Source organism: Cherax quadricarinatus, chromosome 33, assembly GCF_038502225.1.
Source record: "Cherax quadricarinatus isolate ZL_2023a chromosome 33, ASM3850222v1, whole genome shotgun sequence".
NCBI lineage: Eukaryota > Metazoa > Arthropoda > Malacostraca > Decapoda > Parastacidae > Cherax > Cherax quadricarinatus.
In genome coordinates, this window is record NC_091324.1 from 14,995,589 (window position 1) to 15,012,000 (window position 16,412).

The 16,412-nt window shown below is 40.2% G+C and overlaps 1 protein-coding gene across 1 annotated transcript; it reads right to left on the minus strand.

Annotated features, from left to right (window-relative positions):
• Positions 1-219: 219 nt before the first annotated feature.
• LOC128694007 (perlucin-like protein) lies at positions 220-6,297 on the minus strand. Its single transcript, XM_053783975.2, has 4 exons — positions 6,121-6,297; positions 2,703-2,778; positions 1,753-1,871; positions 220-752 (listed from the first exon to the last, which is right to left on the minus strand). The coding sequence occupies exons 1-4, from the start codon at positions 6,191-6,193 to the stop codon at positions 517-519; spliced, it is 504 nt and encodes a 167-aa protein (XP_053639950.2). The 5' UTR covers positions 6,194-6,297; the 3' UTR covers positions 220-516.
• Positions 6,298-16,412: the final 10,115 nt, after the last annotated feature.

Here is a 16,412-nt window from a genome sequence, read left to right on the forward strand (position 1 = left end):
TGCTAACGAATATCTAACCAACCAACCATATCACAGAAAGTGCGGTGCTCGAATCCATCGCAAGCCAGTTTTAAAATAAGTAGGCCATATTTCTTGCCAGTACCTCTCGAGGTGAGCGGGTAAATGCACGAGAGGTCTAGTTCCTTTCTGAATTTTGTCAGGAACTGACGCGTGTGTAATATTTACGCTTATTAATTTAGGTCAGCTAAAAAACAAGGAGGCACCTTTTAATTTTAATGTAAGCTTCTTATTTACTGACGATACTACACGGAAGGGCGTAAAGATAAATCATAGATTTGAAATATTGTGGCAAGTGTTCGACGGTGTGGTGTTTACCAGCGTTACCTGAGCAGCATCGCTTTGTTGTGCTCATGCTGTATAGCCGTTGTGGCTTAGCGCTTCTTTTTTTATTATAATAATAATAATTTGTTGTGCTCAAGCTCCTGAACATCCCTTTGGTTGGTCTTCACCACCCGTCGTCGTGTCCCGGCCTTTGCACCACTACCAAAACCCGACTTAATTTTCAGGGAGATCGAAGAGTTTACAGATGAAGTTGTAGTGTTGGGTTTCTAGTCCGTCGCCAAAATATCCGTTCTCGGACACTGTGAGGCGATTCTCCAGAGTCCCTCCGTCTGGCTGGCCTGTGAACCAGAATGGGACGCCCATGTGCACGTCTGTGCCAGAGCGGACCCACTTCCACGTCCCTTCCTTAGCACTGTCTGATCCTCCAATCCAGTAATTCGTCCTTTTGTCTGTAAAAGTAAAGTAGTTTAGTGTTGTGGGAGTTTGTGATAGCGCTGCTGTCGTATAAATGAGGGAAATATAAGTATTGTTAAAAAAACACTTGTGCAACATGTGGGTAGATTTATCTGGAGACGTTTCGCCCGCTAGGCGATTTACAAATAACCCACACTTAGGAGAAGAATTATATGACAACGTTTCGGTCTATCCTAGACCTTTGTCAAATCATGACTGAGAGAAAAAAAACAGAGAAGGCCAGAAGACAGGTTGAAGGAAGGGAAGAGTGGGAGGAATGCATTAGTAGTTGTAACAGAAGCAGTAAAATTAGCTCCCTTGCCCCCTCCTTTCTCAAACCTCTCATCAAGTCCTTTCTGTTTTTCCGCTCTCAATTGTGACTTGACAATGGGCCAGGACGGGCCGAAACGTGGTCATAAGCTTTCTCTCCTAAGTGTGGGTTATTTGTGACTAATATCAGCCAGAGTATTGTCTCCTATACTTTAATCTAATACACACGTGATGGAGACTTCTGGAGTGGAGTCAGCGGAGAGAAGACTCCGTTATAAAAGTCTTTGTCCTCATACTTCAGCATTACATTGATAAAACTTTTTATAATAAAGTTGGTAGAATTACCGACAATATGTAAAGTAAAAGGATACTAGTGCAACTAATGTGACATTTTTATTGTGGCAACGTTTCGCTCTCCAGGAGCTTTGTCAAGCCGTGTGTAGGCTTGAACCATCTCTCATTACAGATACCCAGGTGTTGTACATGTCTTATATTCATCAACTTGTCTATATTAGAACTTTAATTTAATGGGAAGATAATGACAATTACACAGCCAATAATTATAGTAAGAAGAACAATTTTAATGGCAAAATTATATTCTAGATCCCAGTTAGCATAAGGTGTAATTAGGTGTCACTATGATTGTTCTTGTTCTACTAGATTACAAAACAGTACTCGTTGCTGAGTTGCTTAGAGTACAACAGAAGGTGATATTGTGCCACTCACGCAGGTTGTAAGCAATGTAGTTCCAGAGACTGGACATCACGTCACACTCAAGAAATTCTGCTAGGTCCGCCGTGTAACCTGGAGGACTGTGGGTTATGCAGTAGTCTCTGGCGTCGTCCCTGTATACAGACACACACACACACACACACACACACACACACACACACACACACACACACACACACACACACACACACACACACACACACACACACACACACACACACACACACACACACACACACACACACACACACACACACACACACACACACACACACACACGCACGCACACACACACACACACACGCACACGCACACGCACGCACACGCACACGCACGCACACACACACACACGTACGTGAAAGAAAAACAATATTAGACAGTGAATTTATTTCTTTTCCACACACAAATCATTATATTTTTCGCATGTTAGTAATTATAGATGATTGAATAGCATCAAGGCATTAATGAAGTTCCTTATTCATACCGAACTTCCTGGAAGACTTAGTCTTAATGCTTACGAATAGATGCATTCCCTTTAAGAGGATGCCATGATGTTGAAGGGCTCTTGATCCAAGGTGCAAGAGTACTCAGAAAAAATTCGCAACGGACGACTGTAAATTCTTGTAAAACTGCTGAGGAATCGATCGTGTTCCTTCGTGTGTACAAATCCAGTGTAAAAATTTAATAGAAAGTTAAGGTTCCAGAACCGAAACGTTTTCTGATAAATGTGTCCTAGTGTTTGCTCATGTGTCTTTTTAAAACACTTTATCGCTATCAGTTACCAAGATTATTATCATACAAATCCAGCGCTGCTATACAGCCCAGTGGTAAAGTTATGCAGTCGACCACATGGACTCGAGTCCTACCCAGTTTTAAATTAATCTAGTTAGTCATCCGTCACTATTTTTTATAAGTACATATGAAATATTTCATAACAGACTTACCAAGTTGAGTTTTGGTCTAGAGGGATATACAGGCATGTTGTGTTACCAATCAGGATATATGGTTCAGGACACGACACTGTAAATGGAAGAAATAGGACGTAAATTCACCTGTTAGAGTAGTTAACAATGATAAAAATAATACTTATATTATTGTTGTATTATTATTGGAGCTGTTAGAGTTAACATATTTAACATCATTAGTACTCTTAAAATGATCATAATTAATATAATTTACATATATAATAACTATTATAATTATATAACTTGCATATCACCACCTACGACTGCTGCACCTCTCCTGCCTACGGTATATAAGCTGTTTCTCCGCTCATATGCTGTATTCTATTCAAGATTGATGGACTGACCACATAGACTCAAGGTTGAGGGACTGATTACCTCATTCTCCTCCTGTTCAAGATTCTCCTTTGTATGGACTGATGAAGCCACTGTGTGGCGAAACGTTTCCTCAATAAAGATACCCAAGAGTTGCACATGTGTCTAATTTATCAACATGTCGGTTCTCTGAACCATTCATCTACAATATCAAAATGTTGGTATTATATCTGTCGGTAATAAGTGACAAACTAACACTAGTTAAGAGTTCCAACATCCATATATAAACATCACTCGGTGTCCAAATATTAAAGGTCTTAACGGTAAAATAAACGATGTCAAATTTCAGATGTCGTACAGAGATTTGTAGCAGAAAATGGAGTTTGATAAAGCCTGTAAATATTTCGCATTTCTTCTTACAAGACTCTTTAAGAGGGATGACTTGATCCTGGCTGAGGGTTCTTGATCAAAAGAATTAGAGAAACACCCTCTCACCTTCCTCGGAGTATAATGAGATCTTCCTTACCATTCCCCAGGGACTGTGTGATGTGTACGGGTTTAGCGCCTTCCCATGAATGTAATATTTTACCCAGTAAACGCTTGAGGATATTACCTGGAGTTTACCTGGAGAGGGTTTCGGGGGTCAACGGCCCCGCGGCCCCGTCTGAGACCAGTCCTCATGGTGGATCAGGGTCTGATCAACCAGGTTGTTACTGCTGGCCGCACGCAAGCTGACGTACGAACCATAGCCCAGTTGGTCAGGTACTGACTTTAGGTGCCTGTCCAGTGCCTTCTAGAAGACACTCAGGGGTCTGTTGGTAATCCCCCTTATGTATGCTGGGAGGCAACTGAACAGTCTTGGGCCCCGGACACTTATTGTGTTATCTCTCAGTGTACTCGTGGCGCCCCTGCTTTTCATCGGGGGAATGTTGCATCTCTTGCCGAGTCTTTTCTTTCATAGGGAGTGATTTTCGTGTGCAGGTTTGGTACCAATCCCTCCAAGACCTTCCAAGTGTATGTTATCATGTATCTCTCTCGCCTGCGTTCGAGGGAATACAGATCAAGGACCTTCAACCGTTCCCAGTAGTTTAGGTGCCTTATCGCACTTATGTGTGCCGTGAAAGTTCTTAGTACACTCTCCAGGTCTGCAATGTCGTCAGCCTTGAAGGGGGCCGTTAGTGTACAGCAGTATTCCAGCCTAGAGAGCACAAGCGATTTGAAGAGAATCATCATGGGCTTGGCGTCCCTAGTCTTGAAGGTTCTCATTATCCATCCTTTCATTTTCCTAGCAGATGAGGTAGATACATTGCTGTGGTCTTTGAAGGCGAGATCCTCTGACATTATCACTCCCAGGTCCTTCACATTACTTTTCCGCTCTATTGTATGGTTAGAATTTGTGGTATACCCTGACACATTTTAAATTTCTTCAAGTTTTCCATATCTGAGTAGATGAAATTTCTCCTCGTTGAACTTCATATTGTTTTGAGTGACCCATTCGAAGATTTAGTTGATATGCGCAATATTTACAAAAAAAAATATATCTGGTTAAAACCATCGCTAGGTAAAGCCATCACTGGTTAAAACTGTCTCTGGTTAAAACCATCACTGGTTAAAATCATCTGTGGTTAAAACCATCTCTGGTTAAATCCATCTCTGGTTAAAACCATCACTAATTAAAACCATCTCTGGTTAAAGCCATCACTGGTTAAAACCATCTCTAGTTAAAGCCATCACTGGTTAAAACCATCACTGGTTAAAACCATCTGTAGTTAAAGCCATATCTGGTTAAAACCATCGCTGGTTAAACTCATTGCTAGTTAAAACCATCGCTAGTTAAAAACTATCTCTGGTTAAAACCATCACTATTTAAAACCTTCACTAGTTAAAATCATCACTGTTAAGTAAAAGGACACAAGTGCAACTAATGTGGCATTTTATTGTGGCAACGTTTCGCTCTCCAGGAGCTTTATCAAGCCATTAATGGCTTGATAAAGCTCCTGGAGAGCGAAACGTTTCCACAATAAAATGTCACATTAGTTGCACTTGTGTCCTTTTACTTAACATATTGTCGGTAATTCTACCAACTTTGTTACAAAATCATCACTGGTTATCTGAAGTTTGTATTTACCAGACAAAGCGAAATATAGTTATGCAAATTCTTAGATAAGTTAGGTAAATTATACTGCATTATTTAACCTAAACTTAGGCAAGGTTTTGACATATTACTGTGTTGATTTTGGTACAAAATAAAGAGTTTTGTTACTAAATTTCACTCTTTGTGGGACGGGGATCGACAGGAGCGAAACTTTGCAACCAAATGTGTATTGATATGTTTATATAGTTTAATAAAGTTTATATGAACGTAAATGTTTCAAAAAACTATTTATTTTAATGTTTGCTTAATGTTTTCAGTATAATTTGTTGAACTTATTTGTAATATTTGTGACTATCAACTCCGTATACCTGTCTCAAAAATTATATCCATGATTTTTAAATAATGGGAAGTACATTGACGCCGGTGAAAGGCTCTTGATCCAGGATATTTAAGCGACCCGACCTTTCCCTAGATCAAATCAGATTACATCACATTGTCCAGTTATTATGACTTCTACGAATTTAGCGCTTCCAATGCAGTATAATATTATTAATTTTTTTTATTGTTTTCTTCCCTAAGCACACTCTATTATTTCCCATCATCGGTGCACACTACTTGGCCAAATGTGAGAAGTGTCCTGTGTTCCGTAGCTCAGTTGCTAATGCACTCACCTCACGCTTTGAGGTTTGTGGTTCGATCCCCGGTACGGGTGAAAATATTAGGACGTGTTTCCTTAAGACACCTGTTGTCCATGTTCACCTATCAGTAAAATAGGTACCTGGGTGTTAGTCGACTGGTGTGGGTTGCATCCTAGGAACAAAACTGATCTAATTTGCTCGAAATGCTCTGTATACCAAGGGGCTTTTTATATAGTAGTATGTCATTGATGTCAGCTAGGCCTATATACCTTGTATATGTACTTATAGAAATAAAGATTATTATTATTATAAACAAGTGTACGTGTAGTGTTGCTCAGTATTATAGTGGTACCTTGTGCCATGGAGAGCGAGACCAGCGCCCCCACAATAAGAGTGGCCACCAGGAGTAACACGTCTCTCTTCATGTTGTTCCTTCCACTGACTGAACCTCTCCACTAGCGTTCCCTCATATCTATGATGAGCTGTCTGTGCACGCACACGCAACCACCCACGTGCGTACACACACTCAGGAGCTGTGAATCGACCCCTGCCATCATATATAGTTGAGTACACAAACATACACACCACCGAGCGCGCGCGCTCGTATACAAGATGATCTGGATAAATTAAGCACATGGAATAATGGATAGTGGAATTTAATGTAAATAAATATCATATAATGGTAATGGTAGGAAACGAAATCAGGCCACATGAAGACTATAAGCTGTGAAACAAAATTTTGAAAGTATTAGATGGAGAGTTATTTACAAAAAAAGATCATATAAATGAAGTTGAGAAGAACTTGTATATCACATTGGAAAATTATAGAATAACGTTCAACATGTGGAAGGAGAAGTGCTAAGGGAACTCGTCCTGACATAACTTTAGCCAAAAATGATATATGTACTGAAAATGTAGGGCCCACTTTTGACAAAAAAAAAATGACAAGTTAGAAAATTTCGAAAGAGCTACGAAATGACTGTCAAAAGTTAAAAAAAAAAATGAGTTACGGTGAAAGACTGCAAGACAGCATGTGTTACAGTAGCCCACATGAGATGAGGCAAGAACTTGAGGTGCAGCCAGGAATAACAGGCAACGTACTCAGGTGGATCAGAGAGTACCTCGGAGGAAAGAGGTAGAGAGTGATAGTTCGTGAAGAGACGCTAGAACGGGGAAGTGTAACAAGCAGGGTGCCGCAAGGATCGGTATTAGAGCCAGTATTGTTTCTGGTTTATGTGATTGATATTCCGGATGGGATTAAGTCAGATTTATCCTTGTTTACTGAATAAGAATAAGAGAGACGAGGACAGGGAAAGGCTGGAAATGGATCTGGACAAATTGCAAGATTGGAAATGCTTGAATTCAGTCTCAGAAAATAAAAAGTCATGAAGATCGAGGAAAGGGACAAAAGACAGGACACGGTGTGTAGTCTCGGGGAACAGGGATTGCAGACCTCACTCAAAGAGAACGGCCTAGCATTTCTTCGGAGGCTCACATCGTCCAAAAAATCTCTGCAGGCAATGCTCGTCTGGCAAATCTTAGAGTAGCCTTCAGTAATCTCAACAAAGAGTCTTTCCGGGCACTATACAACTTACGTCAGGTCTATCTGGAAGTACGCAAACCAGTATACAACAAACAAGGGAAGAAACATTAAGAAACTGAAGAAATGGCAGAAGCACACAGTAATGCTTGTTATTGAGTTAAGGGGCACGAGTTATCAGGAGAGGCTTGTGTAATTGAATACAACAACATTTAAGGAAAGAAGATCCAGGGAAGATATACAAAATACTTAGGGTGATTGATAGTGCGTACAGGGACAGATTGTTTGAGAGGCGAGAACCGGGAACTTGGGGAACGCAGCTGGAAACTAAAGACACAGATGTCAAAAAGTATTTCTTCAGGCATAGAGTGGTCAGAAAATGGAATGATCTCGGTGAAGAAGTGGTGAAGGCAGGCTCCATACAGAACTTTAAGAAACAGTATGATAATGCCCAAGATGCTATAAAGGAGTGAATTTGGTAAGTTGAGAAATGAGACCCGAAGCCAAAACTCGAACCCTGTAGCAACATATAGAGAAGTACTTCTCTCTCTCTCTCTCTCTCTCTCTCTCTCTCTCTCTCTCTCTCTCTCTCTCTCTCTCTCTCTCTCTCACTCTCTCACTCTTTCTCTCTCTCTCTCTCTCTCTCTCTCCCTCTCTCTCTCTCTCTCTCTCTCTCTCTCTCTCTCTCTCTCTCTCTCTCTCTCTCTCTCTCTCTCTCTCTCTCTCTCTCTCTCTCTCTCTCTCTCACTCTTTCTCACTCTTTCTCTCTCTCACTCTCTCTCTCTCTCTCTCTCTCTCTCTCTCTCTCTCTCTCTCTCTCTCTCTCTCTCTCTCTCTCTCTCTCTCTCTCTCTCTCTCTCTCTCTCTGACTAAGAAAAGGAAACAATGATGCTGCTATTTTATTTTGGCAAAAACAAAGCCATAGTACCAGCCAAGTTATCTACCTGGACTTTGAAGTAATGGAGAGAAGATCTAAGCTAGGCTGTCTAATCTGAATCCTTTTTAAAACTCCATTCAAAGAAAGTAAGCTGGTAAATAAACTTAAATACTTTTATAATCGTTCTGATATATATGAAAGATGATAGTAGAACTTCAAAATAATAAGTCAGGAGCATGTATTACAAGAAGCAAAGTCTGAAATGCTTATTCTGATTTTGCGTAAACAAGATACAAGTTGATGAGTTACAGGAATAAAATTTGTTAATTGTAATCTGGTTTCGTAAAAAAAATATTTGTTGCTTTGAGAAGATAGTATTTGAGAGACGCTAAGGAGCGTGGTGGCTCCTTAGTCTGTACTGTTTGTTGTACCATCTGTAGCTTCCAAAGCATTTGTTCTAAATACCATTGAGGAACTTCCCAAATCCAACTATGGTTTATGTAAATTTTATGTACTGTGAAAAGCATCCAGACTTTGGCTCGTTGGTTAACTGGGTTTATAGCCTGTCAACAACGCAAGAGTCATTAAGGCTGCATTTCACCAGTCAAGAATATATTAATCCCTAAAATAGTGATTACAGTAAACTCAGTCGATATACATGGAGACATACACATCTCGGTGTATATAGGTATCTTTAACAAATCTTACCATTCTTACTTTCTTGAATATTCATTGTCCATAGAGCTTGTCTAGCAGCACTCCATCACAGATGCGACTATTGGCACAATACAATTTTTTTTATTATTATTATTGCGAACTAGTTATTAAATCTAATAGCTGTGTATATAATGAATTGTGGACTCAATAATCATTGTATCGGTTCCAAAATTTACTGCCTGAAGAGCCACTTAATTTTATAACGTTATTTAACGCTGATTCCATCCAGCTGGTAAGGGGTTCTTGATCTATAAGAATTAAAACTATCTGTCCCTTCCTTGGATCAAACCCTCATCGCGTCCCACTCCGCAGGCGTTGTATGATGCTAGTTTCTCACTGGTGATAACACTAGTATTAAGAAGACTAATAACTATAATTAATTCTAATAATATTTCAACGACTACTCTTAATAATCAACAACTACTGCTAATAATGTTGCTGTCGTTAATATAATTCTATTAACAATAATAACAGTAACAGCAACGGTGACAATGCCAGTAAAGATATTGGGAATATTGAGAATATTCAGAAAAAAAACCAATTGCAATGATAAAATTAACTGGAATTCTATCTACATTTTTGCTGTTGTAGTACGAATATTATCAGCTAGTCTGCTAAATATGGAGTATTGTAGGTGAGTAGCGAAGTGCTTCTAAGCGATGTTTTTATCACCTAGGGAAGGTAAACAGGTGCGTCCAAGGCAGCTCTCAACTCCGTTGAGAACGCCCGCACCTGTTCCTTGTCTAGTACCGCCGTCTCTGGTACCACTGGGACAACACGGACAGCAGCGGTTCGATTCTTGGTGACAGCAAGAGAGACGGCCGTTGATGGTGCAATGTCTGTTAGTTGCAGGGTGATGCAGTCGAAGCCGGTGTTGGATAGGAGGTGTTGTATCGGAGTAGTACGGTGTCAGAACAAGGGCGATGAGGCAACGGTGTAGATGAAGGCGTTAGAACAACGGTGTCGGAAGAATGGTGTCATATAACAGGGGTCGGGACAACGGTGTCGAGACACCAGCTTCGGGACAATGCTGCAACTTATCTTATGGTTCACAAGTTATTACACACAGTTTCTGCAGATCTTCATGGTAGCACCCTCAGATCTTGGGAGGTTTACCTCTAACAAAATTCTTAATGAAGTTCAGAGAAGAGCTCGTCGCCTCATTGGTTTACCTGAGTTATTATCTAATCTTAGATCGTTAGTCTTTCACTGCAAAGATGGTTATCTCTACTCATACAGAAGTGTCGGCTGATGCTGGGTCAATTTAGCATGGTCTGAGTGACTTAAGAACCCAGCTCCTCTCGTCCTCCTTAATTTCACTTAAAACGGGTATTCCCCCCCCCCCCCATTCGTTAAATTTTGTTGCGGGATATTATAGCAGGGGTCACCATCTGTTACTCTGCTTTTGCTTCCACCAAAATGCAGTGTTGAGGTGGTCTGCACAACACAAAGGGGACTGGACCATGAGGTGAACCTTCAGCTGGACTGGAGCATTGGGTGGCTCATCCTCTGGATGTCTGGCGTCAGAAGAACTACCTGAAGACACCTTTGGTTCCAGGGGTAGTGACTGATGGTGTGCAACTCTGTCTTTTTGCAGGTTTGCGCTTGTCCATTACAAGCCAAATGCTGAAAGCACCCCTGGTGTTGCCAGTCTAAATATGTGGTCTTGCTAAGGCTTGCCCTGTTCAGGGAGAGCTACCCTGGAGCCGTGCGCTAAGCAGGTTAGGTAGGTAGTTCCCGAAAGACAGCATTACTTGTTGTGTTGATGTGGAGTGTGTGAGCTAGTTACCGTGATTTATTTATATCTATAGTTAAATGGTCGTCCTTCAATTTGTTAATGAAGAAGTCAAGAAAATTATCGTAAGAAGTAAAGAAATTATCGCTTGAGTATGATTTATAAAGAAAGTGTTCACTGAGTTAGCAAAGCAGCATTCGTGACTTTTTTTTAATTCCATCATATATGTAAGAATTCCCAGAATAGTCATGTGTTGCTGTTGTCATGTGCTGCCATGTTTTGTCATTTGTTACTGTTGTCATGTGCTGCCATCATTTGTCATTTGCTACTGTTGTCATGTGCTGCCAAGTTGTCATTTGTTACTGTTGTTAGGTGTTACTTTTGTTAGGAGATGATGTCATATGGTGCTGTTAGGTGTTGCTGTTGTCATGTGGTACTGTTAGATGTCATTTGTTACTGTTGTCAGGTGTTGCTGTTGTTATAATAATAATAATATCTTTATTTCTAGAAGTACATGTACAAGGTCTAGCTGACATCAATGACAAACTACTATATAGAAAGCCGCTTGTTATGCACAGCATTTTGGGCAGATTAGGTCAGTTTTCTCAGGATGCGACCCACACCAGTCCAATAACACCCAGGTACCCATTTTACTGATGGGGAACATAGACAACCGGTGTAAAGAAACACACCCAATGCTTCTACCCTGGAGTTTACCTGGAGAGGGTTTCGGGAGTCAACACCCCCGCTGCTCGGTCTGAGACCAGGCCTCACTGTGGATCAGGGTCTGATCAACCAGGCTGTTACTACTGGCCGCACGCAACCTGACGTACGAACCACAGCCCGGTTGGTCAGGTACTGACTTTAGGTGCCTGTCCAGTGGCTTCTTGAAGACAGACAGGGTGTACTGGTAATCCCTCTTATGTAAGCTGGGAGGCAGTTGAACAGCCTTGGACCCCGGACACTTATTGTGTTGTCTTTCAGTGTACTCGTTGCGCCCCTGCTTTTCATTGGGGAAATGCTGCATCTCCTGCCGAGTCTTTTCTTTCATATGGAGTGATTTTCGTGTGAGGTTTGGTACCAATTCCTCCAGGACCTACCAAGTGTATATTATTATATATCTCTCTCGCCTGCGTTCGAGGGAATACAGATCAAGGACCTTCAACCGTTCCCAGTAATTTAGGTGCCTTATGGTGCTTATATGTGCCGTGAAAGTTCTTTGTACACTCTCCAGGTCTGCAATGTCGCCAGCCTTGAAGGGGGCCGTTAGTGTATAGCAGTATTCCAGCCTAGAGAGCACAAGGGATTTGAAGAGAATCATCATGGGCTTGGCGTCCCTAGTTTTGAAGGTTCTCATTATCCATCCTACCATTTTCCTAGATGAGGTAGATACATTGTTGTGGTCTTTGAAGGCGAGGTCCTCTGACATTATCACTCCCAGGTCCTTCACATTACTTTTCCGCTCTATTGTATGGTTAGAATTTGTCGTATACCCTGATACATTTTTAATTTCCTCAAGTTTCCCATATCTGAATAGTTGAAATTTCTTCTCGTTGAACTTCATATTGTTTTGAGTGGCCCATTAGAAGATTTGGTTGATGTCTTCTTGCAGTCTCGCAGTGTCTTCGATGGAGGTCACTACCATGGTAATCCGGGTGTCATCCGCGAAGGAAGACACGGAGCTATGACTTACATCTCTGTCTATGTCAGAAATGAGGATAAGGAACAGAATGGGAGCGAGTACTGTGCCTTGTGGAACAAAGCTTTTTACCGTGGCTGCCTGGAACTTTACTCTGTTTACTATTTCTTTTTGTATTCTACTTATCAGGAAGTTATAGATCCATTTACCAACTTTTCCTGTTATTCCTTTATCACGCATTTTGTGTGCTATTACACAATGGTCACATTTGTCGAAAGCTTTTGCAAAGTCTGTGTATACTACATCTGTATTTTGTTTATTCTCTACAGCATCCAGGACTTTGTCATAGTGGTCCAATAGCTGGGACAGGCAGGAGCGACCTGCTCTAAACCCGTGTTGCCCTGATTTGTGTAACTGATGGGTATCTAGATGTTTGGCGATCTTGCTTCTCACTCATTTCTTGGCTGTCATCTGTGTATGTCCCATCCCGCCTAAGCACGGGCCCAATACTGGATGTTGTTTTTCCCTTAGATTTCGCATAAGAGAAGAAGTATTTTGGGTTTTTTCAATTTCCTTTATAGCTTTTAGTTCTTCCTCTGATTCTTGTCGCCTGTAAGATTCCTTCAGCTTAAGTTCGATATTCGCTTTTCCGATATATTGGTCCCACTCAGCAGCTCTGTGACTCTTCGCCTTCGTCTGTATAGGGAGCGTCTCTCTCTTTCTAGTTTACATCTTCTCTTTCTTTTTCTTAACGGAATGTGTCTTGAGCAGATCTCAAGAACTACAGAATTCATTTTTTGAAGGCAGATGTTCGGGTCCGTGTTGTTTAGGATATCTTCCCAGCTTGTTTCATTTAGGACATGATTTACTCGATGCCATTGTATGTTTTTGTTATTGATATTGAATTCCGTGAAGAGACCTTCATGACTGCTCACAGAAGCCCTGTGCATACATGTTTGTATCTCTTATGTTGTGATCTGAGTGTATTGTATTTGATACCGATATATTACGTATCAGATCGTCGTTGTTAGTGAAGATGAGGCTCTGCTATTTGCTGGTTTAAGGTGAATTTGGTGCAAAGATTTAATAGTTCGTGTGTGTGTGTGAATTTTCATCTGAGCTGCCTCCCGGGGTGATCTCTGCTAAAACATTGTTTGATATATTCCTCCATTTTAGGTGTCTCTAGTTAAAATCTCCTAGCTGGGAATCGAACCCAGATCCTCGCCGTGTGAAGCGAGAGCTTTACCCACCAGGCCAAGCGGCACGGGAGTTAAGAAATGATATCAGATGTTGCTGTTAGGTGTTGCTTTTGTTAAATGTTGTCATTTGTTATTGTTTTCAGGTGATGTCATATGGTGCTGTTGTTAGATGTTATTTGTTACTGTTATCACTTGTTACTGTTCTCGGGTATTGCTATTGTCAGGAGATGATGTCAGGTGTTGCTGTTGTTAAATTTTGTCATTTGTTACTCTTGTCAGGTATTGCTGTTGTTAGGAAATGATGTTAGGTGTTGCTGTTGTCTTGTGGTACTGTTGTTCGGTGTTGTTATTGTCATATGGTGCTGTTGTTAGATGTTATTTGTGACTGTTGTTAGGTGTTGCTGTTGTTAGATGTCATATGTTACTGTTGTTAGATGTTACTCTTCTTAGGAGATGATGTCAGGTGTTGCTGTTAAGTATTGGTATGTGTTGCTGTTGTCATGTGATATTGTTAGGTGTAGCTGTTATGTGTTGTTGTCAGGAGGTGCTGTTGTTATATGTTGTTGCTGTCATGTGTTGCTTTTGTCAGTTGTTGTTTGTGAGGCCCCTCACAGTCCCCAGCCTCACCACTAGAGGAAGATAGAATAATGTTTTAAACCAAATTCAGTGAAGCCCAGGATGAAAGGTATTTGAAATTCCGCAGTTCAAAATTCCTCCTCTGAAGGATGTAAGATGTTATTGTTAAATACCGTAATAATTTAAAAAAAACAATGTTAATTAAAATTTACACTGTGAAAAACTTTTGTAATACCGAACTTTGTAAACATCTTGTGGAATAAGCAGGAATTTTAGGAAATGAAATTGTAAGTTTACTCTTATATTCTTTAAAATACATATATTCTTTTAATATACATATTAAGAAATAAAGAAACTACAATAATCAAATACAATTAGACTAAAAAAAAGTTTTTTTGTAAGTCTTCCTCATAGCAAAATCATCCAAAAGTTCATCAAACTTTGTTTGTCTAAGTCTGTCACTTTCAGTGCACAGAATGTTCAGTGCGGACAACTTCTCTTGAGATACTGTGGCCTTTAATTCATTTTTAATTCTCTTGAGGCTTGAAAAAGACCTCTCTCCCGAGCAGTTAGTGACCATTAAGCTAAGAAATAGCAGCAAGTTTACTTCCACATTAGGAAGGTCATCTGAATGTTTTCCTTGTATATAATTTGATAAAATTCTGTATGAGACAGTAACTGCTCTTCTGTAGGCCTATGGTTTTGTCTCAGGTACAAGTGAAAGTGCAGAAGTTCATCAGTAAATTTCGGGTCAACATCTGGGTATTATGCTGCCATCAACAGTTCAACACCTTGCTGAATTTCTTGTTTAGATGCTGTCAGATTAGCAAGAAGGAAAACATTTGTACAACATCACTGTACACAGTAACTCTTCTTAAACTGGCTTCAAGGGCATCTAGTATAGGAATAAAGGATTTTGTCCTAAACTTATCTCTTGAAGAGAGTTCATCTAAGGCATCAGGACCAGGTGAACTTCCCTCATTTCCTTGTCGCTTCCTTATTCTTTGTCTCCTTGTGACAGTTCTATTATTAATATTTGGCAAGGTGGCTTTTGCTTGTTGCTCAAACTCATTAAAATCTTCTCTGATTTTGCTTAAAAAATCCTGAAGTAAAGAGTAAAAACATGCACAAGTACTCAATAACAGTTCTGATGTCTGAATGGCTGTGCTGACCTTGTGAAAATGACCTAGAACACGGGTCCAAAAATTAAACATAAACAAATTATTTTTAGAATTCCCGTCTCTCTGTGGAGGGTGAAAAGAAGGTATAAATTTCTTTGATAATGTCAAAATCGTTCATTGCATGAAGGCAATACTCCTCAGCCGAAGGGAATTTTTGTTGCGTACCGTTGTTCCTAGTAGCCATGTTGGCAGCATTGTCGTAACACTGTCCTCGGTATTATTTTAAAATCAGTTTCAGGCTCAGTAGTGAAATAAACACTAAATCAGTCATGGCTCCTCCTGAGTGATCTTTTAGCTCAAGGAAAGTTAAAAATCTCTCACTTGGTAAACCGTCTTCAGGTGATACATATATGATAATTAAAGCCAACTGATCAATATGTGAAATGTCAGGGTGGAATCTACTCACAGCCTAAACTATCCAGCCGTTTTCACGTCAACCAGAAATGCGTCCTTAACTTTTTTCACCGTGAGTTGAATCATTTTACAGTTTTTGACAAATAAGAGGAATTTTCTGATCTGGAATTTCCATACGGATTGATATGAGTGAGTAAAAATGGACCAGATTTTGCTACTAGTTCTAAAAGACCTATATAATTGCCATTATTTGGAGATCTAAATTTTTCATTGTCTCCTCTAAATGGTAAGCCTGGTTCAGCAAGAGTGCAATGTGAGGGAAAAGTTCAATAGATAGGAGTAGCGATATAGTAACGATAGTTTCATTGCCGGCTTCTTGTTAAGGTTTTTTTTATATTTTATTTAAAACATGACATTACAAAAATATAATATATAAAACTCATTTAAGGCTATAAATTAACACAATCCTACCTACAGCTAACATTACACACCACACTTACAACTCCGTGTGGGTACACCCCCCCCCCTCCCTGCTCCCTCATCCTATCACTTAACCCAAACCTGTTGGAGCTACCCAACAGAATTACATGATATGAACAACACTTTTATATACACATCCCTCGAAATGGTACTTAATAATCGACTACAGACCATGCAATTCATTGCACTGAACATATTATACAGACATATTACCCCCCCCCCCCGTGGTTATCCAACCACCCCACTATTTACAACCTAACATACTATAAACAATGAATGTTACCTAATCTAATGTCACACAGCAATGATCAAAACATTAATTTATGTAATTGTCCTAATGGTTCAG

Bases quoted from the DNA above. Each gene is read 5' to 3' on its own strand.
- LOC128694007 (XM_053783975.2), bottom strand. From the start codon at position 6,193: ATGAAGAGAGACGTGTTACTCCTGGTGGCCACTCTTATTGTGGGGGCG. The intron at 2,779-6,120 runs GTACCACTATAA...TTCCATTTACAG, and splicing joins CTCGCTCTCCATGGCACAAG to TGTCGTGTCCTGAACCATAT. The intron at 753-1,752 runs GTGAGTGGCACA...TTACTTTTACAG, and splicing joins CTACATTGCTTACAACCTGC to ACAAAAGGACGAATTACTGG.